A 27,361-nucleotide genomic window follows, 5' to 3' on the forward strand; every position below is an offset into this window, starting at 1 on the left:
GGGATCATGACTGTGCCAAGAGGTGGGTATAATTATAAAATAGTACAGGATACTTTAGAATTTTTTAATAGAAAACTATGCCTGGGGCTAAAAAGTTGGGGGATTGATCTCAGCTGAGTGCTATTGAACTTAGCTTGTGTGTGTTTTAAGGACTTAAAAATTATATGTTTATCCTAAGGTACTCATTAGAAAATTGATATTGAAAAATATATATCATCAGTTTTCACTACTAAGCAAGTTATTTTTTTATCTAAGTTACCTTTATTTCGGTAATCAAATTTAGTATTTATCACAAACTCCAAACAGAGTCTGGTGCATGTATTACTTATATCTTTTTCACAAAAATGAGAAAATGAGGACAGTACTTTTAAATTCCTTATTAGAATAGTTTTCGCTTACTTAAAATAACAGTCTGGATTCTGAGAACCTATTATGTTTACATATCTTTTATTTTTCCCCCTGAAGATGGTTTTGTGCAGAGATTAGTGTATGGCTGAACTCTTCCAGGCATTAGATTGATAAACCCCACTTCATTATTGCTTGCATTTATATTTTAGTTTTCTGACAAAGTAGAAATAGCTGTCATTCTGTTTCTGTGTCCACAGGCTTTTGCTAAAACAAATTAAAGACCTGGTTCCATAGAGCCTCAGTAATGATTTTTTGAGGAAATATTTAAGGAAAAGGAGATAAATTTTTTTTAATTCCAACTCTTAAGGTCAGATGTCCCCAAATTGACAATTTGGATACAACTAAGAAATGTAGTATTTTAGCACTTCTGGAGGTTTAAATTCATTAATTAAATTCTGTTGTCTAAGTAGCATATATGTGCCAAATAACCACAACGTTCTAATGTTTCTACCCTAAAACCAGACCTTTTGATGTTATACACAATGATTTTGGGAATCTTTGTAAAATTTATGTATACTGCTCTGTACAAAAATATTCTATTCTAATTTCTATGTAAAGTCAGCAAAAGAAAATATGGTTGTAAATAAATCAAAATGAGTTGATGGCTCAGATTTATATAAATTATGACACTGATGGCTGCTAACTAGTAACATTCAGGTATGAATATTTATCTGTATCTAATGGTTATGATGACAGTGGCTCGATCAAGCCAATAGTCATCTCAGGGCCACTTATCATATTTGGTGTAATTCAATCAATCAGTCAGTCAATCCATCATCACCCTGTTTACCAGTGGTTTATGTTGCAAACATAATAACTGAAATTAACTGTTGTCATAAGTAAACATTTCTGTTGAGTTTTTGGGATAGGTTTCTAGGTCATTGGATATCAGTAAGCAAGTTGCATTCAAAGTTTGTCTTAGATACACAGTCAACTATTCAGGATCTGATGTACTAAAACTCTCAACTTTCAGAGTTCAAATAATAGTAGCCAAAAATGGTTTAAGCAGCCTGAGTGGCAAAAGTATGAGGAACATAGTGAACTTCATCTTAAAAAATGTTTATGCTTAGAGGTTCTTAAGGATAATTTTGTCAGTTTGTTACCAATGTTACACAATATTATTATTTTTATTTTCCCAGTTGAAATTTTTTTTAACTACAGGGAGAGATATAAGGAAAATTAGCCTGTTTTCTAGTCTTTGCTAACAAGTGTTCAGGTATAAGTAGTACAGGGTTGAGTATAAGTAGTTGTGGCGAATGCATTAGTAGTAAATTGATGATGATGTTTTCCCAAAAGCATTCACTGCAAATTTTGGCTAAACTTTCAGAAATTTCAGCCATGTTAAGGTATGGAAAGGATAAGCTGAATGCACCTGAGCAACCTGACTATACTTTTAGGTTAAACAGAATTGTAAAGACAATGTGATTTTAGGATTTTTAGTTATTAGCATCCATCCAGGACGTAACAGGAGTTGTTTGAAGTAGTATCTTTGGATTTTAAATATAAGTAGTATGATTAACTTCAGAACTGTAGTTCCTCATTAGAGTAGAGAAGCCATCTACATTTGGAGCCTGAAGCAGCAAAAAATTTTTGTTTCTTTTTAGATATTTAGATATTGTATCAAGGATGACCCAAACCACAACAAACAAGACCTGATGTAGAAACAGTCTTTAACTATTTACTACTTACTTTTATTCTACCTGTTTATATTTTGCTTGTGTATGAGTTTATATGGTATTTGTTCCAATTGATTTTCAGATTACATAGGAACAATTTGGGTGTTTGCAGTTTATTTTCCAGAGCTGTTCGGATGTGACACCAGAGGACTAATGGTGCAACTCACATCCTGAGTCCGATAGATTATGGCATACTGAGTTCTTTTTAGAGATATGTCATAGCTGTGTAGGAGGTGAAAAAAATGTTTCTTCACTTCTGCCATAGTATCAGCAATGTCTTGCACAGTGGCTTTAATATGTTGACAGCTCGGAGAGTCCTGAGTGCCTCCATTTGGTTATTAGGTTGAATTTTTATCCCTGTGAAGGCTTTTTTCCTTTCTTCCTTTTTTTTTTTTTTTGGTTGTTGTTTTGGTTTGGTTTGGGTTTTTTTTTTTTTTGTTTTTTTTTGTTTTTCCTTCCTAAGTAACATGATAATTATACAGTTTTGGATTTCTATAGCTCTGAAATCCCTTTCCCATCCCCTTTGCCTGTAAACTTCAGCAGAAATGCTTTTGAAAGGGAACAGGATTGTTTTCCAACCATCTCAACTTGCAGTTGCTCAGTCCTGCCATTTGGAATCACAGGGGTTTGTGCTGCCATCCTTCATCATTGTGAATATAAGGCTGAAATAAAACCTATGAGGCTGTAGCTCAGTCATTACAGTAAGATCAGCTGGCACTGGATCTCACCTCTTGCTTCACTGGGAGCATTGAAACATATCATAGTGCTTATATATCACTTGGGTTACTATGTGTCTGCAAATTAAATTAGAAAAAGGTGGTAGAAGGGAAGAAGAAATTCTTTTGACTATCCTAGCAACAAGATGAAGTTGTAGATGCATATCACATGTAAATCAGTTATGATATTAAATGTTAAGGTTGCTCCAAGTATTTGTATGCATGCTGAGCACTGGGACTCTTGAGAAGAATATGACTCTGTAATGTAGACAAGGCCATAGTTATCCTTATCTGTGCTGTGATGAAGCTCAGACTACTGGAAGGCATGATGTCTTAGGCCTGCACCTTGAGACTGCTCAAAACCCCAAAATAGAGAAAGCAGTAGTCGTTTGTTGTCTGCTCCCTAAGCAGCTCTTAACAGAAGGACAAAGCAGGGCATTGGAAACTGCTCTGGCTGCTTAAAAGCTTCAGCTTGAAAATCAGAGTAATAGTAATACCAACAACTTATTAAACAAATCTGTGCAGAAAATGACTGTACTGTCATCTGGGAAAACAAACCAACATTTAGGTTTGTGGAGTTTTTCACTGTGAAGCATGCCATATTTTCTATTTTGTGAGAACAGCATTTCCAGTCAAAGCCTATTTTGACAGACACATCCTGATTTACCATATTGGTAAAACACCTGATTACCCAAGGAGGGAGATGGAAGGGGGGGAAACTCAAACAAATGAGCTATACATATCTTGTTCCATCTAAAAATTTATAGTGGGTATACCAGACTTATTCAAAGAGTACTGTTATGTGAATTATTCAGACTTTAACTTTTATTTAGTTGTTCCTGTAATGCCTTATATCTGCCACAATCCCGCAGTTTCACACATTAAAACACAACTAAGGGGAGTAACAGTTGGTTTGTGACAACCAACTACCTGACAGCAATTATGTCATTTCAGTCAGTGGAGTGAAACTGTCAACAAAGTCACGCTGTACTGTGGGTGAACTTCAGGCCTATCCCTGAATCCCCAGTATATTTCACTGAACTTATTTTTCTTAAATCTTTCTACTACTAAAATAGTAGGCAGATAGTTGGAATTAGTTTCAATTCTGTAAAGAGAAAATAAAATATAGCCTGTTGGTTCTGGGCCTGCAAGTTTGAAACCTGTTAGTGATCATAACCAATTTATGTACAGATTTTGGTAAAGATAATCAGAGATTTTTGATTCCATTTTGCTAATTTTTGTATGTGCAGAAGTTACAAAAACCTCTCAAGACTGAGTTTTTCATTTTAGCAAATGAAGCTGCAGAACTTGGTCCTCATTCTGAGTCCTCCACTGGAACTAGCGAGACTGACCAGACAATAAGCCTAGGAGAAGTAGCCCCATAGAAGATATATGAATCAAAAATATATCTGCCTTAATTTCCTCTACACTTCGAGTATAAGAAATGATACCTGTGGATTTGTTAAAGTGCTGTGGCCTATTAGTAATAAATGCTGGAAGGTTTCATTTGAATGGGAACTTTAAAAAAAAACACTGAAAAACCCAGACACCCACCCCAACAAAACCCACAATAAGGATCAAACTATTATTTATCTCATAAAGAATCAGAATTTATTTAAAATATAACTAAAATCATTCTGTTGGTAAAAGTTTTACTGGGTACCTACAAAAATAAGTGATGTTTGGTATCCAGATAGGTTTCAGTACATGGCCTTGGTCTTTTAGCTTGCATTCTTTGAGGAGTTGCACTATTACATGTAAGCAAACCTGCCATGCTTCAGATATGGAAGCACAGCAAAGCATGAGGTTTAACAGCAAGAGCTGTGTAGGTTACAAAGTTTCAGTCATTGTTCTAAGCAAGCAGAGATAAGTGGGGTACCTGGTTTAGCAAAGTGAGTTGTTTTAAGAAATTAGCTTTATTTAAGGGTTTATTTTTTGCAGCTGAACATAAGCTTTGTAGGGGTTTGTTCTTTCACATAATGACAAAGGACTAATGACAGTGGTAAGTCACCTGTGCACACCTGTGTGTGTGCTAATATTGAGATTGTCTATTGCTGTTGTAGCAGTAATGAAACTCTTCCCTAATGAATAAGAGATCTGGATAATTATTTTGTGACCTGTTCAAGTGACCTTCTGTTGTGCTATGTTCAGTTGCATTTTTCTTTGTTTTCATGCTTGTAACTTTAATTGCATTGAAGCAGTTCTTTGGGACTCTATATCATCATCAGGGAAAGGAGAAAAGAATTAATCAAATATTCTGTGGTGAGCAAGAGTAAAGTGAAATATTCACATGTGATCCTTCTCCCCAGACAGATGAACTACATTTTTTTTCTGACCTTCTGGTAGAGGTGTTCGTCTGATATTTTGATTTTGCCTGAAACTGTTTCCTTGGTCTGTCAGGTTTGGCCAAATGCCAAGCTGCAATCAAAACATAATAGTTTTGTTAAAATTTCTGCTGGAAAAGTGTTCTAAGGCTGAAGAATTTTTTTTATTATTATTATTCTTAAAGCCCAGGGTATAAAAAGCAGTTCTGTGGCTTGAGTACTTTCCAACTGTGTGGACATTTCGAGTCTTGATTTCCTACTTGCTTTGATGCAGACAAAAAGCCTTTAACCTGAATCTGCATTTATTGCCAGGTTACTAGTTACTCCTGTGTGAGTGAGTAACCCTGGTAATATTTTTCCTTTCTTTTTAATTTTTCTTGAAGAAACCTTTGTTCTGGGTTTTATCCTGAAAAAAATATTTCACAATGGGAACATTATTTTCTGTGTAGTTCCATCTGGAAAGCTCTTTCAAAATACACTGTCGTTGTCAGATAGGAGGTGACAGTTGTTTATTACCAATGCCAGGACTTTATCAGGGAGGAGTTGGAGGTGTGGACTGATGGTCTTTGCAGGATAGTTGCAGAGCTGGAGGTTCATTCTTGGTGGATGAGGTGAAAAGATGTTTACTGCACAGCAGAGGAGAATCTGTTTCATCCTCTGGTTTTGAATATTTGCTAGACAGATCATCAAAGCAAAAAAGAATCTCTTCACTCTCTTAGAAGCATTTTTTGTTAAACAAAGACATAAACTCTATCCCATTGAGGTTGACTTTATCCATTTTGTCACATCCACATGCTGATTTTAGACACCAATTGACTAGTTTAATATCTGTGGCAGCTGTACACTATTGTTACCTGCACACATTGTTTGGGAGCTAGATCTTTGTGCAGTATGCTTTTTGCTGTTAAAGAATCTCATAAACTTGCTTCTTCAAGGGACTGCAGAAGACAGATATCAACAGGGAAGTAATTTATCTTCTGGAATGCTGTAGTTGAGTGTCACAAAGGCAGAGGGTTTGCTCCCCTTCAGATGTGTTCTGCAGGGAAGGTTTAAGTATTACCATGTGTTTCTGTAGACTTCTGATTTTAAGGTTGTCATTTTAAGTTCTTTGGAGAGAAAAAGAGTTACTGAGAACATTTTCTTGTTGTCCCTAGTAGGAAAAAATTTCTGTTAAGTCCAATTTTTAAAAAGTTCTGCCTTCAGGATGGTCTTTCAGAGGATTTCAATGTTGGCCATATCCAGGCTACTCACAACATTTCTCAGAGAAGTTTCATTGCAATCATCTGTTAAATCACTGATTGTTTGTTGTGGACATTTACCTTTGAATCAAAATGTTTTTCTGGGATATTTTGATTCCACTGAAGTTCCAGGAAAAACAAAATATGTTTTCCAACCAATGAATAGGTGCCATGAAGGTGCTCTAGACCCTTGGGATGAGATTCACCTGACTAAATGAAAATTCTTGCTATGCAAATACCAAAACTTGGACAACTTGTATGTTCATATTTTGATTGACATACGATTAATGAAAAATATTTATTTCTGGGGAATAATCCATGGCATCCTGAAATAGATGGGACCACTAGCTGTGAGGGGAACCAAGGAGGATTACTTCAGATGCATGCCCTAGAAGTCTTAATGACCCCAGTTATAGAGTCTGCTCTAGAAGTAAGTTGCTTCTAGGTCTTGAGATGCTGAATGGTGGCTCTGGGGATAGCTTAGACCCACAGTAGTACTGTGGACTCCAAAGCAAACCTCTCTGCCTCTTGAAAGCCTCTCGGTTTCCAGTGCCTGGACAGGCAGCAGGCTGCCTGATGGAGCTGTGGGCCTGAACCTTTGTGAGCCTCAGATCATAGTGTGACCTCATGGGGGAGATAAATCTCAACACCCTTGTACTGTAGTAGCAGCTCAGCTTCCCAGAGTCTCCTGCTCTAAGCAGAGTTGAGGAGAAAATTGGATTCTTCTCTTAGAGAGAAGTCAGATTTCTAAAGAACAAGAGGGCATGGGCTTAAGCTCGGCCAGGGGAAGTTTGGATTGAATATTAGAAAGAAATTCTTTACAGAGAGAGTAATTAGGCATTGGAATGGCCTGCCCAGAGAGGTGGTGGATTCTCCATCCCTGGAGGTTTTTAAGATGAGACTGGATGTGGCATTTAGTGCCATGACCTAGTAGTCACAGTGGTGTTGGATCAAGGGTTGGACTTGATGATCTTGGATGTCTCTTCCAACCCGGTTCATTCTATGATTTTAAGGTTCAATAAATATATTCTGAAGTCTAAAATTTCCTACCATTTACCTGCAGTTGACCCAAAACATTCTGATTTTCTTGATTTATAGCTCTCATCACTAACATTTACCATCTTTTATCATGCATGGAGTATAGACATTTCTGTGAAAGAAACCTGAAGCGTTTGGTAATGTTTGGTTATTTAGGAAGTTTTGAGAACTTCAGCATTTTAGATTTTTGCTGGCGTCTCAACAATATGTAAAGTAATTTCCATAGTAATTACTGGTTTAGTTGGCTTTAAATTTACATTGCCCAGAGAAGTTGTGGATGCCCCATCCGCAGAAGTGTTCAAGGCCACTTTGAACACTTTGAGCAACCTGGCTTTGAGCAACCTGGTCTAGTGGAAGGTGTCCCTGCCTGTGTCAGGGGGGATTGAAACTACATGATGTTTAAGGTCCATTCTAACCCAAGACATTCTATGATTCTATGAAATGTCTCAGGACTTTAAGAAAAGTCTTAGAGCTATTTACAGTTTACAAACACCGCCATTAAAATCCCTTGTGACTTTTCAAAGGAAGTGATTCCAGTGGGAAATTATTTATTCTGAACAATACATATCCAGTAATTAACATGGCTGGACCAAAATATGATTTTAAAAGCAGATTATTTTATTTGGAATTATTTGGAAACTGTCAGCAAGGGTTTCTTCCCCCCCCCCCCCGCCCCTTCCAGCTGCATTCATGAGTAGATGACATTCTGCAACACAGATAGGAGACTTCTAATAAGGGATGTCTATTTGCACTGACATCTTTTTATTTTATTAACAGTGGCAGGCCTTTTCCCCTTCACTTCCCCTACTTTAAATTCCGGTATTAAAATCCTTCCATTTGCCTTAGCAGTGGGATTAATACTCTCTTACAGAAACAAACATACTCAATTAATGTATAACTCAAGGCCTCTGACATGCTTGTAAATAGTGGTTTCTTCTATCCAGTTATTAACTGTGTCTTTTCCAGCCATATTAAGTCCTTTTGTATAGCCTGGCAGGGGCATCTACATCTGGGACTAGGATGCAGAAAATCAAATTTTTATTGCTGCTTTGGACAAACTGTCCATCCTTCTAGTGCTTCTAGTATGCTATCTAAAGTGAGGGTGATGCTGATCTCGTGTTTCAGTTCAGTCTGAAAATCTGATGGCAGCAGGGTCTTTTTACTGTGACTTTAAAATATGAGGCCAATGCTTATCCTCCTCCAGAAACATTCCCCAGTACTCTGGACCCACCCAGTAACCTCCAAAGTGGAGTCTGACCCACACTCCTCTCCTGCTGAGACCTTTGTGCTTTGCCCACAGGGCCATTCCTCCTTCTTCACACTGTATACTGTCCCAGTATAACATATTTACTGGAGTCTACAGAATGTTGTAATCAATAGGTCACATAAAAATTTTTGTATACATTACAGGTTTTTTAGCCTAAATATGATGGAAGCACCTTGTCCTTGCTTTGAACTAAAATTGTAATTTTAAGGAATGACTGGATAGATTTTAAAATATGTATTTCAAAATATTCAAAGCTAAACATCTTCTAAAATTAAAGAATACAAAGTAGAAATACAGAGTCAACTTGTGACACCATTTGTGGCAGAAATTAACAACTAGCTTTGGTTTTCTTTTCATTAGAGCTGGACATCTGAAGATTTCAGGAGGCAGCCAGGGAAATTCAATGGAAGACACTTGTCCTTTCTCAATGCATGACACTTTCCCAAAGAGAGGGTATAGATTCTGCTCTTCTGAGGTTTGAATCTGGTAGTGATTCCTTCATGTCTCTGTTTCCAAATAAGGCATATGTCTATGAGAAGTTCTCTAGATTTTGGGTCCTTTTATACATATCAGAACTCATCTGGAACCAGAAGCCTCAGAATCTGTCCCATTAGCTCAGGTGGAAAGGCTTTATGTACTTCTTCTTTAGATACTTACTTGGTAGACAGGACTATGTTTAAAAGTATTTTTCCTTCCAAATGTCTTGATTGTAAATGTAGAACTTAAAGCAACAGAAGAGCCTTCACAGACATGTTAGTTTAACCATGTTGCTCCTTGTAGGGGAGAGGTATGAACCTGGAAGCAGTCTGGAGTAAGCCTTTTATTTTCAGACAGGCATTTAAGAATTTTGAAAAATTTGTTTCCAGTTTTGAAGCAGGTCTTTATTTCAAGTTGTCATCAGTTTAATTTTAAAATTATAAAATTTCATTCATCTTTGAAATGAAATGTTTACTCTTTGACTGAATTAAGTATTTAATTTTTTAGGAAATGTAGGATTTAAACACTGAGTCATTGATGATTTTGTTAGTTTTGGTATGACCAGGTGTTTTTTCAACTTCCATCGCTCAATTTGGCCTATTAGAATAGAACAGAAAAGCTTTAAATCCACTCAGTTTTGCTTTTCATCTCAAGGTTTCCTTTTCTTTTGGTAAACTACAAAAGAATGATATTCATCCTTCTTCTAAGAGCAAAGATCAGCCATCCTACTTCCAGGCAATTGCTGATGCTACAGAGATCAGATCCAAGTCCTTTTTCATTTGCAAACATCCCGGGTGACACCATGGTTTCTTTGTTCACATCATTCAACTTCCAACTTTCGTCTTCAGGATTGGGTGCCCTGAGTAGTTTATGACCCTTCAGAGTGCAAGTCGGGGAGCTCATCTTAGAAACTTCAAGTTACATGGTGTAAATAATTTCTGAGCTGTTGTGTCAGTCCTTCTCAGTAAGGTCAAAAACTGAAAGGGGAAATTTAGGTTAGATGTATGGAAGTTTTTTACTGTAAGGTTGGTGAAGCACTGTGAGGTGGGAACAGGTTGTCCAGAGACTCTGTAAATGACCCATCCTTGGAAATGTTCAAGGCCAGATTGGATAGGGAATTGGATGGAGCAACCTAATCTAGTGGGAGGTGTCACTCAAGAAAGGGTTGGCCTATCATCTTCAGGCCTTGTACTGAAAACAAAGTTGTTGCTAACTATTGTTTAATGTAACGTCTTACACTTGCTTTGCTGTCTTGTTAGGTTCCCAAGAAACAGCTGACATGATACTTTGATTGCAAAGCGATAGATTCCTGTTTTTTCTGGACAATACACAGTAAAAAATATGGCCAGTGGGGTTTGTGGCAGCACACAGCTGTGACAGTGCATTAGTCAGGGGGATGGGAGCTTTTACCTTCTCTTTCGCCTTCTCCTCCTCTTCCTTCTCAGGTAAACCCATACTGCACAGAGCTAGAAATAATTTCTTAGAAACATCAAGTGTCACCCCCTTATAAGGCTGCTGCCACAGATTTTAGTGAAGAACCTAAAAAAGCAAAATCAAGGCAAACCCTCTGTGTTTAGAGAAGGAAATTTGGCTTGTGTGTCAAATCTGAACAAGATTCATGTAGGAGACTTCTGCTGTAGTTGGGTGTAGAAATAGAGAACTGTATCAAAGGCCTCTGAAAACAAACAGGACTTCTGCTACATTGTCAGCTTTGTTGAAAAGGAAGTCGATTAATTTAGGATAGCTTTGGAGCTAGAGAAGCTTGAATTTATGTCCTGATAAAAAGTACAAGTACTAGGTGTTTCAGCTATGCTATGATGTTTTTGAAGTGTATGCAAATCTGCACTGGGGATGTGTTATGATACTAAGGCACACAGCATTTCACCTGCAGTGTTACGAGTGCGACACCATCAACACCTCTGGGTACAGTACAGAGGAGTAACCCTCAAACTTCTCATCAGACAGCCTGAGTGATAGCACATGAGGGTTAGAAAATGGAAGCAGGACATGCAGCTCAGGCCCTGGGTTAGGAAGCTAAAGAAACACAAAACATTCAGTTGAAGGCTGTCATCAGGATATAATTACAGAGTGAAATTTGTGCCAGTTGTTGCAACTGCTCAGTGCTCTGGGCTGATGGCACTGCTGTCACTGCAGCGTCACCGCACAGAGTCAGAAGTTGCTGTGGAAATCACAGGGAAAAATTTCCTGCTTTTCAGTCTCTGTAATCTTTCAACTTCTAATAACGTTCAAGCTTTTGGTATAATAAATGTGTGGGAAATGTAAGAGATTTAGAGAGGGTTTAATATTAATACAGAGAAAATGCTGTAATTTTCTTTAGGAACATACCTGTTGGCTCTTCTGAATAATGGACCACATACTACCACCTCAGTCTTCACTGGGTCTCAGAAGTTACTGCTTCAATATAAGCCAATGGATTCTGGAGAATGAAATTGCTTTTGATTTCTGTTTAAAACATACTAGTTGAACTTGTATGTTCTGTAAAGCGGTTTTCAGGACAAGCTTCAAAGTGAAGAGTGGAGTGGAAAGCCTGGTGTGAGAAAAATCAGTTGAGGATGTTAAGCAAGCTAGTTTAAATTTAGTTGTGCCCATATGGTTGCATTTTTGTAGTATAGGTAGGTCTCCTAACACAGCATAAGAGAATAAGTGGCTGTCTGGGTAAGGCCATAATTCTAGTCCAGCCAGAATAGTCTGATGGGCTGGAGTTGGGTCCTGGCGGGAATGACTTGTCCAAAGGGTTAAGAGCATTAGTGTCTCCAGAGTGGGAACAGGTCTGAAGAGCACATAGATGTTTGGGTGGGATATTTCGGATGGATAAGTCAGCTATCTTAGTGCAGTTAATTCAGTGCATTTTTGGCATGATCTTCAGAATGAGCTACCTGTTTCTCCCCACTCCTTCTTGAATGAGTTAAAGATCATTAGCTTAGAGGAAAATGTACATACCTGGTCAGAGGAATGACACCTATTACATTATTGGCAAGTCTGGAATTTGCCTTGTTTAGTATCTTCACACATGTAATTAAGCATCTGTAATAAATTAAAAGTTCTCTGCTGAGAGGTGAAATATAGGAAGATTACTTGGAGACATAATGTGCCAGGACAAGAAAGAGTTTGTGTCTTTTGAAGGGACAGGGAAGGCACATCCTATTCATCTGATATTCCCCAGGCCTGCAGCTTTCTCTCTTGGGTGAAAGGAGGAACTATCACTGTGGAAGTGTTGTGGCTCAGCAGGCTTGGGGAGCATGTTTTGGTTTGGATTTGCTTTGTCAGTTTTATATTACACATCTTGAGAGAAAATACACATTTGGAACTGCCATGGTTCTTCAGTCTGACTCACTACTCTGCAAAATGCATGTGATGGCTGGATGGCTGATGAAGTTGCTGGTGGCTTTGGCTCTATGTGCTGATATACCTCTGTGTAAACAATCTGAAATTATAGACTACACTGTTTTTTTCTGGTAGCTACAAGGTGGTGTGTTTATCTTCTGTTAACTTCACAGTTAGCCTGAAGAGAATCTGAGTGTTTCTGTAAATTTGTAAAGAAGGACATATGGGACTGGTGGCATATTTGTTTAAATTTACAAGCCTGTACTAAAGTAAAAATGTGATTGGGCCAGGGAAGAGTGTTGTCTTCTTATGTCCTTGAATGCTCATCATTGTTGAAGGTGCACTGCTAGGAAACAATAGTAAAATGAGAGTACAGCTGGTAAGGAGTGAAAGATGTAAGAAACAGGGGAAGGAAGGCCTGTAATCTGAAAACATTAAAAAGTACAGGTAGTAGATATATAGTCTGTTCTCCATACTGAGAGATCTGGACTAGAGCAAAGGAGGATGAAAAACCAAATCATGAAATCACTGCATAAATGTACTAGATGGGATAGGAGATTCCTTATAAAGATCTTACATTATTATTGTTATTATTATTATCATAATCATCATCACCATCATCATCATCATCATTTATTATTATTATTACTTCGCTTTTAGGTTATATATTTAAAAGCTATTTTTTCTGGTCTGTGTTCTAATAAAATTTAAATTTAGAGATTGAAAGCTGCCTTAATGTTTTTGAGGTATTTTGGGGCAGGTCATTGTCAAAGGATGAAACATGTCCTCCGAAAGCTAGCAGACATATGCAATCTTGTAAGACTTTATGGAATACGTTCATTTTTCTGTAGGAGAAAAGTAGGTTTAGTTAATGGTTGCAGTGAGAGATTGGGTAGTTTCTGCTGATTATCTCTACTATATCATCAAAAGACTCAGAACTGGAAGATTTACTCTTCATTAGTGAATAACCAAGTTAACCTGAACTGATTCTGCTCATTTTTTCATAGATGCTATGAGTATAGTTCTGCTTATTTTCTGGTTAGTAGCTAAACATGTGTGCTAATAGACTTTCCAAGAGAGTCAGAATAATCTAAGTAGGATAAATGGTATGGGGGTTTTTTGTGATTTTTTTGTGTTTGGGGTTTTTTTCCCTCTCGGAACATTAGGTGACATAAAAGGAGTCTGCCACTTATAGCTATTTTTTTTTTCTTAGTAGAGTCAGTCTTGAAGCAAGAGCAGTTCCAGAGAAGCAAGGCTGTTCGTGCTGAAGTCCCTCAAAAAGGATTTAGTTCAGTGACTGCCTGTCTTAATTTTCTGTGAATGTCCTGTATTATTGGTGTCAAATTCTACTGGTTTCCTTAAAGCCAGGGGTTGTGTAACTTCATAAGAGTTTGTTTGCTTTCTGTGTATTCCAAGTTTTCTTGGATAGCAGTGATGGGGTGAAGATGAAAAACCCTTGAGGGTGTGGCCCAAAGTAACCTCAAACTCAAAAAAAAAAATGAGAGAGCAGTTTCTGTAGAGGCATGGCTTTCTTATACCAATGATAGAAGAAAATACTCTCTTAGTTGGAATTAGAAATGGTTCAGACTATGTTCTTCAAACTCAGGGGATTATTTTCTCATCTAACTGTTTGAAAATCAGTTTTCCAAGCTGCTACTCTTAAGATTTCGAAACTGTGTTTAATACCACAGATTATAAGGTCTTGCAATCTAAAGGCTGAACAGAAATCTTGTCTTTCTCACAGGGAGAATTTGGGGAAAGTGGGATCTCAGCAAACCAAAGTAGCCAAGCATTCCTTCTCTTTCTGTCTCTCCATCTCATTGTATTTATACAAAAAAAAAACAAACAAAAAATAAAAACAACCCACAAAAACCAAACAAAAAACCCCAAAACACAAGTGCTTGTGTATAGGAAAAAGCCTCCTATTTCTTCCCCGGTTAAAGGGCATCCCCACTTAACACTTAGTTACACTGCAAAAAGAAAATAACAACTTAGTATTTAGTATGACTTGCTATTTTCTGGTTCAAGTATTTCCTACTAAACTGCTTCCCATAATTCATGACATTTCCTGGGTACATAATTAAAAAAAAAGGCAGTAGATCCTTAATTATACTATTTTTGGTGATACTACCTTGCTTTCATTTTTTTTTACTATAAGTGATTGAGATTATCCATTCCCCAATTAATTTTCCTTTGGAGTCCTGTATCTCCAGTAATCTTGCTTGTTTGTGAAGAGAACTGAGACGTAATTTGCACTTTAGAGTTCTCATTTCTTGTGTTTGTAAACTAATGTGTTCAGACAGTGTTAGTGAATGACATAGTTTGGCAATGAGAATTTATGTTTAAACATAAGGATTAAATAAAACTATGTAAAGACACATAATGTAAGGAAAATGTTTACTTTTCTACTTTTTTAAAGGTTGGAAATCAGTTAATTGATCCAAATTTTGCATAGTAAATGTTTTCCTGTCAGATATAACCAAAAGAAGGAAACCTTTTGTTTCGTACATCATTGAACACTAAAATGAAATGCAATTATTTTATCAACATCTTTATTTCCTTTTGAGTGATTTTTTTAAAATATGAAACAGATTTATTTCTCTTTGCTTACTACTTAATCCTCTTATTATTAATCAGGAGTTTCCATTGCAGTAAGTGGTTAGTACTGACAAAAAAGATCAATTCCTGTTTCTCTTGGCTTTCTGATTTATATGTTTAAACCTCACCAAATCTCAGCTCAGTTTACTCAAGAAACTGTCATGTGAAAATTACAGTTTGTGATTTTTGTAATCTTATAAAATGTAGTAATGTATCATTTATGGTGGTGGCAGTGAAAAATGAGACTGCCACATTAGGAGATATTTGGAATTTGCTGCATCTGAAATGAGGAAAGCTTTATCTGTTGTTCAGCTATCAAAATAAAACTGAGTCTGGTCTGCACTGTGTCTCTGACACATCATATAAAAACAAATCTTATGGGGAGTGGCTGAGGGAGCTGGGAAAGTTTGGCCTGAAGAAGAGGAGGCTCAAGGGAGACCTTAATGTTCTCTATAACTGTGTGAAAGGAGGTGGTTGATAGGTGGGGATTAGTGTCTTCTCACAGGCAGTAAGAAATAGGACAAGAGGAAATGACCTCAGATTCTGACAGGGAAGGTTTAAATTGGATATTAGGAAAGCTTTATTTGTTGAAAGGATTCAAGAATTGTAATAGACTGCCCAGGGAAGTCATGGAGTCACCATCCCTGCAGGTATTTAAGACATATAGACATGGCACTAAAGCACGTGGTTTAGTGGTAGAACTCGCAGTGCTGGGTTAACAGTTGGACTTAATCAGCTCTTTCCAAACTATGTGGTTTTTCCAAACTATCAGGTCTTTCCAAACTATGTGATTCTATGATTCTATATACTGCATTTCCTAATCATCACTTCCTTACTAGGATAAATCTCCTTTGTCCCAGTTCATTGGAAGTGCAATTTCTGCTTGCCTCCATTTTTGAGACTAATCAGTAACTGAACATTTCTTGAAAGTAATGTGAACGGCTTCTTTCAGTATTTGATGCTGTTGGCAAGAAAGGAGAAGTAAATTTAATACACTATGTTCTTGAGGAGGATATTTCAGAAGTGATGGGTTTGGATATCTAAGCAGAGAGAATATACTCCTTCATTTGTGGACTTTTATGTATTCTGAAAAGAATTAAATAAAGTTAATAACAAATTAAGGATTCCTGCCACTTGGTGTTATGGAAGCTTCCTCAATGTAACAATAGGAAATGGAGTGTGGTTTAGGATTTGATACTTAGTGTTCCAGATTATCCTGCTATCCTTTCTCCATTGACCACTACCATAATGGTTTAGAGTACTTTTAAAACACATTGGTTAGGTGCTGTAGAATTTAGTTCTAAGTCAGTTAGTGAAAGAAATAGAAGCTAACATCAGGTACTTCATTGCTTTGTGATGCAGCATGCAAGGAGATAAATAGTAAAGTTTGTAAAAATAATTGTATTCTTTAAACACTGAGTTCTAAAAATAGAAATTATCTAGGAAAGGAAGTATTGAATTCATTCTTTGCTAAGTTAGGTGTTTGCTAAGTTAGGTGTTATGTGAAATATATTCAGTTACATTTGAAAAGGTCATCTATGTCCATCTTATTGTGCTTTCAGCATTCAGTGACATCTTCAGAGCAATCTCATTCTTAAAACCCATTTATTTACTGATTCAAAGGGCAATGCATTAGTCAAATTTATTCGTGAATTAAACAGTAATAGAATCTGTCGTGTTGTGGTGCCTTGGTATTTTTTGAGTGTGACTAAAATTAAGTTTGGTCTTTCAAAAGGCCTTTTTATGGATGTAAAAATGAAGATATAGAAGTTACTTAATTCTGGAATCTAGTGCTTGATGCTTTTTTCTTAAGGCAAACATTAAGCAATACTTTATATAATGCTAATGTTTTACTGTCAGAATTCAGGATCAAGAATATATCAGGTAGAACTAGGGTGTTAAGGTATAGGAAGGCGTCCTAAACATTATACCAGAAACTTATTTTGTCTAAGTCAATAAGGTTCAGTAAGATAGGGTGTATTTTAGGCTTATGTAAAATAAAAAGAACAAATAAAAATTGTAATAGCAAGACTTTTCTAATATGAAATTTAGATAGTAGACTTTTTAGTATTTTTGAGTAAACAAAGAAAGTGGATATAGTTGTAAAGTTTTTTTTTCATCAATGGATGATGCTTTTTCAGTGATAGTTTAATGTATTTAACTGTGACCCGTGCTATCTAAGTAAGCTTGGAAGTAGGGGCCAGCTTCTTCTCAATATTCCTGTGCACAACATAAGCTATTTTAGATATTGAGAAACTAGAGATCATTGAATTTTAATGTATTAGATTAAACACTGGTCAGCAGTGGAAAGCCATATTTAGGCAGAAATCTCCCAAGAAATCCATGTGTTGCAAGATCAGAACCATCAGAGTTGTACAATATAATCCAGTAGAAGAGAAGTCCAGATTATTAAATGAATTTATTACAGTTGAAATACAGTACCTGTGTAAAATTTTGTCTTTGGAACAATGTATATTCTGAAAAACCTAAACTTCTCCCCTTTTCAACAGATCCACTCCAAAAATAATATTTCTAGTAAAGAAGGCTGTTAATGATTGTGCTGTAGACAAGTCTATTAAATTCAATAATCTTGTAAATCCGAACAGATATAAATTTTCCCAGCTAGAAGACAAGTTGCTGTAAGTCTACTGATGATCAAATTTGTTCAGGGAAAACCATGCAGCAAGAAACAAACCTAATGTAGTTCAAAATGTACTGTGGGACCTAGAGACAAAATGTCAGTGCCCACAAATGGAAGGGAGTACACTTTGCAGTTAACATAAAAACATTTGCAATACAAAGGCAAGGACTCCAGCACAAAGGGTGTGATGCTGTGCTTTTGAGAAAAGCAACCATTTTGCAGTACTCCAGCCCACTTTCATAGTTTACCAGGAAATTTCATAAACGCTGTGGAAGTGCCAATGACAATGACAGCGCAGGAACGTAGGAGGACTCTCTGTCTTTTATATGTGCTCCCAGAGCGAGGTTCTGCGGGAGATGAGCCTGTGATGTGAGGGATAAATGGACAAAAAGTAGAGTTAAAAATAAACACCAAAGTTGAGTGCCCTGTAATCATCATGAGAACGGAAAAATAAGTGAGCAAAAAGAAAGCCACCACATTTCAGAACGAGTACTATTATTACTTATGGGAACAGGGAATAATGGAAGCTATTGCTTTTCTGAGTTCACATTATATCCTTTTTCCTTCTGTCCTGAATAAAGCGAAATCTTATTTTAAAAGTATTTTTCCTTAAAGTTTTTAATTAAATTTTAGTTTTCTAATGCTTGCTATGAGACATTGAAAACATTATTATTAAAACCAGAGAGCTGTAGCATATAAATGTTCATATTTTATCCTTTCCTATTAACAATGAGATAAAGTAAAAACAACATGATCAGAAACTTGGAGACATTGAGACACCAGGTGATAGGACAGTCTATTAAAGAAGTTAGGAGTTCGAGAATCTTTTGAATGCAAGTGCTGTGTCACAGGAACAGCAAAAGACTTTAATAAGGAAGGAACATTATGGCTTTAGATGCCTATTTAGGATTTTATCACCTTTAAATGAAGTACAAAGTTCTGCATTTTGAATTCCCCATTGGCAATGTACTTGCTTCAGCAAGCTTGCCTTTGTGGTTGTGTAACACACATATCAGAGGACCACTGGAGTGACAATGCAAGACTTGCCAAAAACAAGGCAAAAGAAGTGTAATGTGGCCATCTGAACTGACTGTACCTGTTTGATTGCTGTTGCAATTAAATAAAAACAGTACACTTGAGAAGAAGATGACTTTTGGAAACTGGGGAAAGCATTATAGCAGGAACTGAACTACTTGAAATGAGAATCCAAAAAAAAAAAAGTATCATTTTTTCATGGAATTTGGTCCCTGTTTCTGGAGCTGAATTGTTTAGTGGAAAATGTTTCTAAAATACTAAGTAGTACAGAAACATGTTTATAGTATTAAAAAGTATCCAGACATTAATCTGAAGCAACAATAGCTTTCTGTGCAGAAGTTGGTGACAGGCTGGAGATTGTCTTGAGCTGTGGTATAGTGGATTGGTCAAATCCTGCCTGCCCAGGGCTACTTAGTTTTTGTACAAAGCAGAGACACTTCAGCAAGAGAGATGACAAGGACCTCAGTTCAACACACCCCCACACACATTGCTTTGGGGTACTCTTGTGTGAGAAGTCAGGAAAAGGGGCTTTTTACATATCCCAGGCCTAACAAACTAATGGGGAGATGTCTGGAGTGGATGACCCTCTGGACTTTGGGTGGGTATTTTACTTCCCAACTTCAAAAGAAATCTGGGGATTGCAACATTTTGGAGGGTTGACTTTTTTGACTTAATAGAGACGATAAATGTTTCTTGTATTTCAAATAAAGTTTAATAGATGAAGAACATTCCTAAAAAATGCTGTCCATAACATCAATAAGCAAGAAATGACAGCTAAATCACAGTGACTATTGGAGTACCATAAGCCTTAAAATAGAAAGATGCCTTGTTGGTTTTTTTTGTTTTTGTTTTTTTACCAAACACAAGTGGTACTTTTAGTACTGAAGTATCCAGAACTTACAACTGCAGGAGGGAAATGCAAAGAATAAAGCACAAGTAAAACATGAAGGACCTGGAGTTACCAGCTGTTACCATGAGTACTACGCTATCTGAGCAGAATGGCACCTCTGAATACTGACTTTCACTTGGATCACTGAGCAACTCATTTTTTGACAGACTGGTAACTGACTGGACAGTTTATTCTCCATAAAAATGTAAATTGATATGAGACTAACCCACCATTAAGTATTTGCTTGTCAACTCAAACAGGCTTTTATTTAGTAACTTTACACAGAAGAAAGAGTAAATGAATAATGACAGGCAAAAAAAAGCCCTCCTCTGGTAAAAAATGAAAAAGTAAAACTCCAGTGGACACCAAGGGAATAATTTTTTATGGTGTTAATATACAATGGTCAATATGCCTATTATTATTCTAGTATTGTAAATTCATCAATGTCTTAATATCATATTTAATGAGTTTGTCTCCCAGTTTATTTTAAATCTACAAAATTTCTAAATAGATCTGTCCTGGCAATATGTCACATGGGGAAGGAGATGCTAAAACCAATTTTTTATGTGAACAGAAAATATTCACAGTTCAAAATATAGCATCATAATTTTTCTAGAGTGAGAGCTACACTCAGATTGTCTTAACACAAAGCCTTTTTGTAGCCACTCTGAGAGAGAAGACATCTTAATTAAACTCCGCCTTTGTTGAAGACATCAGACAAGCTACTGGCAGAGTGTGCATGGTAACTGCAATCATGCATCCTGCCATCACCACTGACAAGGAAAAACCACAATAAAAGTGGGCTACAAGTGGCTGCTGTCACACAGATTGCTTCGTCCAGTCAGTACATCTTTGAATTTTAAGCAACAGTGTCTAATAATCACAGGCCAGATTAATTTTTTTCCACAGTAGGGCATTGCTGACATGTCACACTAAACTGTTCAACTTCAGAAGTCAAGATACAAAATAAGATCAGTGAAAATCAAAAGATGTTGAACTGTTCTTTGATTTTTGATCCATGATGAAGTTTGTTTCCTTTGTTTCTTTTCCCCTGGAGTTGAGGTATTTATAATTATATAGAAATGGTATTCACAAAATCACCTCACTGTGACAGCTAGGACTTTAAGAGAACTAGTAGCAAAAGATCTATAATAAAATCATGAGAGTTGGGAACTCTTTGATGAGGTTGTCTACCCTCATCATGTTCGTTTGTGATTTATTATTTTGTTGTATTTTCTTGCCATTCTCTTTCTCTTACATGTGGGAAGATAAAGGCATGAGTGGGGTTTAAAGGGCAAGAATAAATGCTGGTCTGTCTGTCTGTGTCACTGCAGTTAGAGTTAAAAAAGGTAATATACCAAGTACACTTGTGGGCAGGCAGCATCAGTCTTCTGCCATTGTTTCTGGGCATTACAGCTTGTTCCTGCTGTCTAGCAGAGAGTTAAAAAAAAAAAAAAAAGAAAAGTAAAAGATATGTGGTCAAGAATAATCTGAGAAAGTCATTTGTAAAGCATCTGAAGCTGAGACTCTTCCTGTAGTATTATTAAGAGACAATGGGTGCCTAAAATGCTATAGAAATACAGGGACTAGCAGATTTCTCTTCTCTGCTTGTTGCTCAGTTGTTTCAAAAAGGACTTGAAAGAGTAATTTATTGTTCTGCAAGGAGAAGAGATAAATTCCTTGCCTGACACGATTATCGGCTTCATCTTGAAGGTATTTACTTTGAAGCTGTATGGAGCAGTCTTTGTGACTATTGCTTATTATGACTCACATCGAGATGGATGTGTCATTTCATACAACTCAATCACTAAATCTGGGTTACTTTTTGGATAAGATTAAAGACATATCATGTGTAATTTTCAGTTTCCCCAGTTTTCAGAGCAGTGCTCGGCTAAAACATTTAGATGTTATTTACCTTGATTCTGTGATCTGATGCACTGTGATATATGTTTACTAAATATCGCAATCAAGAACTAGTAAAAAATGCATGTTTAAATTACTTGTCAAGAATAAAAATTTTAATCTTGCTAAGAACAGGGTGGGCCTTAAGGTAGAAAATATAATGCCCAGGTGAAAAAAAAAACAAACAAAGTAAGAAGAAAGTTTTAGTTGATACATGACTATAGTTAATATTTTCCTATATTTGGATTTGAGTGAGCAAATAAATGGGGGATTTATACCCTGCGTCATCATACATAGCTGGAAAAACTAGCTGAAACCGATAGCCATCCACTGAGGTACTTTCATTCAGGTATAGTTTTGGATGGTTGGTAAAGCAGGGTTAACTTCAAATGATGCTTTTGATAAAAAGATATGTTATGGCTATTAGGAAGTAGATTAATTTGTCTACTTAGAAAAATGAATAGAGTAAGTATAAAGAACAACTTTGAAAGTCACTGCTAAGTTTGACATTTTTCCCTTCAAGCTGTTGATGTAATCAGCTGGTGACAGAGTTGACTGTGCATTGCCTTCCTATGAAACTTCTTACCACTAGAAAGTGTTGATAAAGAATCATTTATTCATGATTCTTTAGGTATAGAAAGTGTTTTTCAAAATGCTGATACTTTTCCTGTGAATAATTTTTAAAGATCTAGTTTTAATATTATTTTAAAAATAATTTCATTTAGTCTTTAAAGATGCCATTTTGATATGTCCTGAGTGAGTATGTCTAAGATTGTCAATTTGGAAGTACACATTTAAAGTATACATTGATAGGAATAGCGCTTGTTTCCTTTTTAAATTATGAAAATACTTTCGAGTTGCCTGATGAAGTTGATGGAGACAGTACATTCAAAGAAAATACACTTTAGCACATTTATAAATTTTTAAAATATTTGTTTCTGAATGTTCATATATAAAGACAGAAAAACTTTTGCTAATGTAAAAATTCACATAAAGTAAAATTTGCAGTTACAATAAATTTTTAAAAAATTGTAATGTGCTTACATGTTAATAATGAAATGCTTGTTATTTATTTCCATGCCTTAGAAGTCTTACAGTGTTACTATTTATAGTAACAGTTTTATTATACTTACAGTTTAACCTTGTATTTTTAATTTAGATGGGTGTCCTGTTTAATATGACTATGTAATTTGGATATTTAATAAAAAATTAATATTTTCAGAATAATTTCATAGAACTGAGCCTCTATAGAAAATTTCAGAACATACCACTTAGAGCCAGTTTTGTTTATTAATGTTTATTTTCATCTCCTTTTAGGATACTGTAAGTAACGAACATGATTAACTGTGAGAGCCATTATAGATAAATTCAAGGAGGATTTTATATTCTGGCCACAGTGTTGCATGGAAATACTTTCTGTCTTAGAGTTCACCTCTTTATTTTATTACATTTCTGTATCAAAGTCTTTATTAATTTAGTTCACTGTTGTGGAGCTAAGCATGATATGACAGAGATGCTTTTAATGCCAATGTTCTCACAAGTTTAAGCTGCCTGGAAGTGGGCCTAATAGTTAATGTTTAACAAGATTAATACCAATATCACACACCGGTAGTGCTGTTGATTTCTTTTTTTTTTTTAATATTTGATGTCTTCTTTCTCTGAACGAGTTTTGCAACAGCTCAGTTCTAGTTTGGTAAGGCAACATCCATGCTATGAATGAAAAAGTTTGCAACTTGGCAGTCCCTTCCCAATTCTTGGAAATTTTCATAAATGCAGAGCATTAAACAGAGTACCTTCATTGTTCAGCTACCTGAATTTGCCATAGCTTTAGCTTACTGAGGTTTTTCCCTCTGTTGAAGAAGGGTTATGTCTTGCCCTTATTGTGGGTGTTGCTCTCTGGGGTGTGTGAGAGGGCGGGTGAGTTGAATCCACTTCTAAATTGGTAAAGTATTTTGGGAACTCTTCAGATGGTACTGTTACAGATTATACCAGATAACTTTATCACTTTTGATACGAAAGGAAACAGACCTTTTCCTCACAGTTTCCTCAAAGTTTATGTGCAGTATATTAAGTTGTTAACATGTATGAAACAAGTAGTTTTCCAAATGTCTTGTTTTCTGTAAGGGGCTATACTTGTTGCTGAAGTCTAAAGCTTTTTGCAGGGCTTAATCCGTTTTAAACTTTTGACTGTGGGTATTTGGGATGTTCCTTTTTCTCTGTTTTACCTGTGTTAATGATAATGAAGGATGTTGGAGGCAGAGAACAGGACACACAACTGACCTAACACTCTGTGGCGAGATTTTTCTCCATCAGCACACATCCCGTTGTAGTACTTACTTTTAAGACAGCAATGCTGCTTCACCAAACTTCCTCCTACAGTGAGAGAAGCAGGGATAACTCTTGGAAAAAGTTTTGAGGCTAGTGACAAAATATGTTTGTCTTTCAGATCCCCAGCTCAAGGGTATAGTGACCAGGTTATATTGCAGGCAAGGCTACTACTTGCAAATGCACCCCGATGGAAGTCTCGATGGAACCAAGGATGACAGCAGTAATTCTAGTAAGTGACTGCCCCAGGGGAATGTCTTAATCACATACACAGATCACATCGCTCGAATGTGTATGCACAGACACAGTGTTAATGCCTTTGAAGGGTTTTTGAATGTGTTTTGTTCAAAGGAGAAGGTTCTGTCCATTCAAAGCCTGATGACCGCTAGCATGGCTCGTGCAGGACATTGGCCTATATGTGTTCCCTCTGAAGGGGAAGGCATAAGTGCCCATGGACCTTAGAAGTGAGATATTTAGGCCAATGATTGTCTTCTGGTAATTTTATAAGAATGACAACATTATATTAACATAATTTTTAATAAAAATTATACATTTCACATAAATTTGTTATCTTCCAAAAAATAACAAACTAAAAAAAGGTGGAAACTAAATTTCCAGAAAAATCTAACTATATAGGCCCTGATTCAGCAAAGCAAATAAAAGTACATTTAACAATCAAAATCCTGCTTGAATCACATGCTGAAGTACCTTGCTGAATTTGGACCAAAAAATCCAGTCCCTATAATAGAAACAGTTCCAATGACTTTAAGAGAATATCTGCCACTGTAGGGGATGCAACAGTGGCAGTTTTCAAAAATATTCCAAACAAAAGCGGTCTTGAAAGGCCATTTGGGTCACTGCTTTGATGCACTTTTCCTATGATACAGCCACATATTTTCATTCAATTATCATATACGTGTTTAAAAACTTCAGCTGCAAATGCTGATTGAAAAACCCTATTCTTAATCTAAAAACAGTTGATTGTATTTTGTTTATTTTAATCATAATGGCATATTTAAATAACATTTCTGTGTGATCACGAGTTCTATTTTAAGCACTTTTAATACAAAAGATTTATCTTTTTGTTATGCTAACATAAATAAGGCTTTAGTTTCCTCAAAAATCTTGGAATTATGCTATAGAAATTAAGAGTTTTGAAGTTTCTGCTTTACATTGATAAAGTCCCTATTTTATCTGTTAATGCACAGCTATCATTTATAACACTTTTCATCAACAGATAACATGATCACCTTTTATTATTCTATTTTTTTAAGTGTGAAAAGCTGATTAATCTATTTTGAGGTCTATTTCTTTCTTTGTTTTCCAAGTGTTTTTTTCCCCCCATACCTTCCCTCCCCACCCCATTCCTTGTTTATTCTCTTCTCTTAGTGTGTCCATGTCTACTTCTGTACTGGATTAGACCCTAAGACCTTAGACAGACAAGACTATTATTGCTTTTTATAGGGAGAAATGTGTTTTAGACCACAAGAGTGTATCTCTCTCTGCCCATCTCTCTTATTTTCAGCTTCAACAAGGAGGTGTGTATGACTAGAACAATTTTGTAAAGTCTTTTTTTTTCCTGAGGGTATTTTTAAATCTTAGAACTCTATGAATTGGCAGTCTTTTCAAATCTAGAACGTAGTGCCTTGTTTTTCTCTTTTTGCTGTTGTGAGCTTCACAAACATTCTATTTTTTTCACTTGCTGTCTAATTTACCTTTTTCTCTCTTCTTCCATGCCTTTGTTTTTCCATCTGTCTATCCATCTCTTTTATTCTTGTTTTTCCAAAACAGAGACTGAGTTATAATAGTATAAGTATTATATATTAAATATATTATTATATTTAATATTATAAATATTCTGAAATATGGAACTTCTCCAAACTCAACCAAATAACAGATAGAAGTATTGTATAAATATTGTTGGATAATATTGTGGTTTATTTCAAAATTATTTTAGGCTAATTTTTTTTCATAAGAGTATTTTAGTCTTTCTTTAACTGTTGTGATTCTCTATTTTTTTTATTCACTAGTCCAATTTTGTCATATTTTCCAGTAAAGACCGTTTAGAACAGAATGCAAAATAACATGTTTGCCAGGAAGACCTACAATCTCCAGCTGAAATTTTGCTGCTGTATATATATCAACACTATATTAAGAACCAAAAAGATTGATCCACTTGGTATATTCATTAATATATAAATATGTGTCTGTTTGGTTTGTGCTGTCAGTTCTTCTTCTCCTTTTTTTCCCTTTCCACTCTATTTCCTTCCATTTTCTGTTGAACTTTCTTCCTATTGCTTTTGTTTATTGCAGCATATTTTTTTTCCTTCTCTCTTTTATTTTAAAACAATTATTTTCTCATGGATAGAATTCTTAGTTGGTTGGTTGGGGTTTTTTTGAGCTTTTTAGTGTAATGGTTTCTTCAACTTTTGGCAGCAGCCCCAAGGAGAAAATCCTGCTTCTGCCCCTGGTGTTTGCAGGCTGCCTATTTAATGTGCCCAGCGGGACAAGGGATGGATGTATATTAGCTGTCAGTAGGACAGATAGTATGCTTGCCTTGGTAGTGAGGATGAATTCCATTCCAAGTGTGTTTCATAAAATAAGGAAATACAGACTGCCAAAGGGTGTGCATCTCTGCCAGCCTTCCACCTGTCCTCTGCACTATTCACTATCCCTCACCGCAGTGCACTGGCCATCTGAGTAAATGGGTATCAGAGAAGCGAGGAGCAAGGGACAGAAAAGAGGTACAGTTTCTTTTTTGTCTCCAGCAAGAAAAGTGAAGCTTAGTCATGCTGCTACTTTGTGTATTCTTGCAATGTATTCTGTGTCAAGGAATTAGAGGAGTGCTTGAAGTTAAAACTCCCTCAAGTGCCTGTATCATTTTGTACTAATTTTATATTTATGTCACTAAACACAAGTTACACAGTATTGGAGCCACAGCGTTACAGATAGGTAGTGCAAACTAAGATTAAGATGTCTTTGAAGCTTCTCTGTAGTCTCTTTTATGTGACATTTAACTTCTAACTGAAGTCAAAATGAGTTGTATCAGTGGTTTTAATCAGTTGCTCTACTGCTAGGCATTGTCCCAGCTTGCCTTGAGTAAAGGCTAGAGTCTGCAGAGAGATGACAAGATTTTTAGTGCATTGTTGCCCATGAACCCTTCCATGAAAAAGGAAGAAAGATGTGACTGCTTGTCATTGCATCTCTGAATATACATTTGTCTGCTCATGTTGATGGCCATGATATTAGAATTCAACCCAAATAGACTAAGGTTCAGTTCATTGTGTAATTTCTTATTATAACTTTTCCAAGTTAATAATGTTTTGTGAAAGAATGTGAATAATTTTACCTATTCAATGTTACTGAATTTCCTTAGATCACATCACCAGATCAAGGCTGTTATCTTAAACCATCTTGAGTGGTTTTTTGTATTTTTTGCCACACTCTCACTGATATGTGAAAAGAGGATTTAATACATTGCT

General features: G+C 36.1%; 1 protein-coding gene across 5 annotated transcripts in view; it reads left to right on the forward strand.

Annotated features, from left to right (window-relative positions):
• The window catches only part of FGF14 (fibroblast growth factor 14), a 423,741-nt gene that overhangs the window by 283,255 nt on the left and 113,125 nt on the right, over nt 1-27,361 (forward strand). For 4 of the 5 annotated variants that reach the window (XM_071548797.1, XM_071548833.1, XM_071548823.1 and 1 more), the window contains one exon: nt 24,001-24,111. The exons of the other annotated variant lie outside the window; for it this stretch is intronic. In XM_071548797.1, the coding sequence (XP_071404898.1) occupies nt 24,001-24,111 (111 nt within the window). The remainder of the gene's footprint in view (nt 1-24,000; nt 24,112-27,361) is intronic. 5 annotated transcript variants of the gene reach the window in all.

Source organism: Pithys albifrons, chromosome 1 (genome assembly GCF_047495875.1).
Source record: "Pithys albifrons albifrons isolate INPA30051 chromosome 1, PitAlb_v1, whole genome shotgun sequence".
In the NCBI taxonomy this organism is placed as follows: domain Eukaryota; kingdom Metazoa; phylum Chordata; class Aves; order Passeriformes; family Thamnophilidae; genus Pithys; species Pithys albifrons.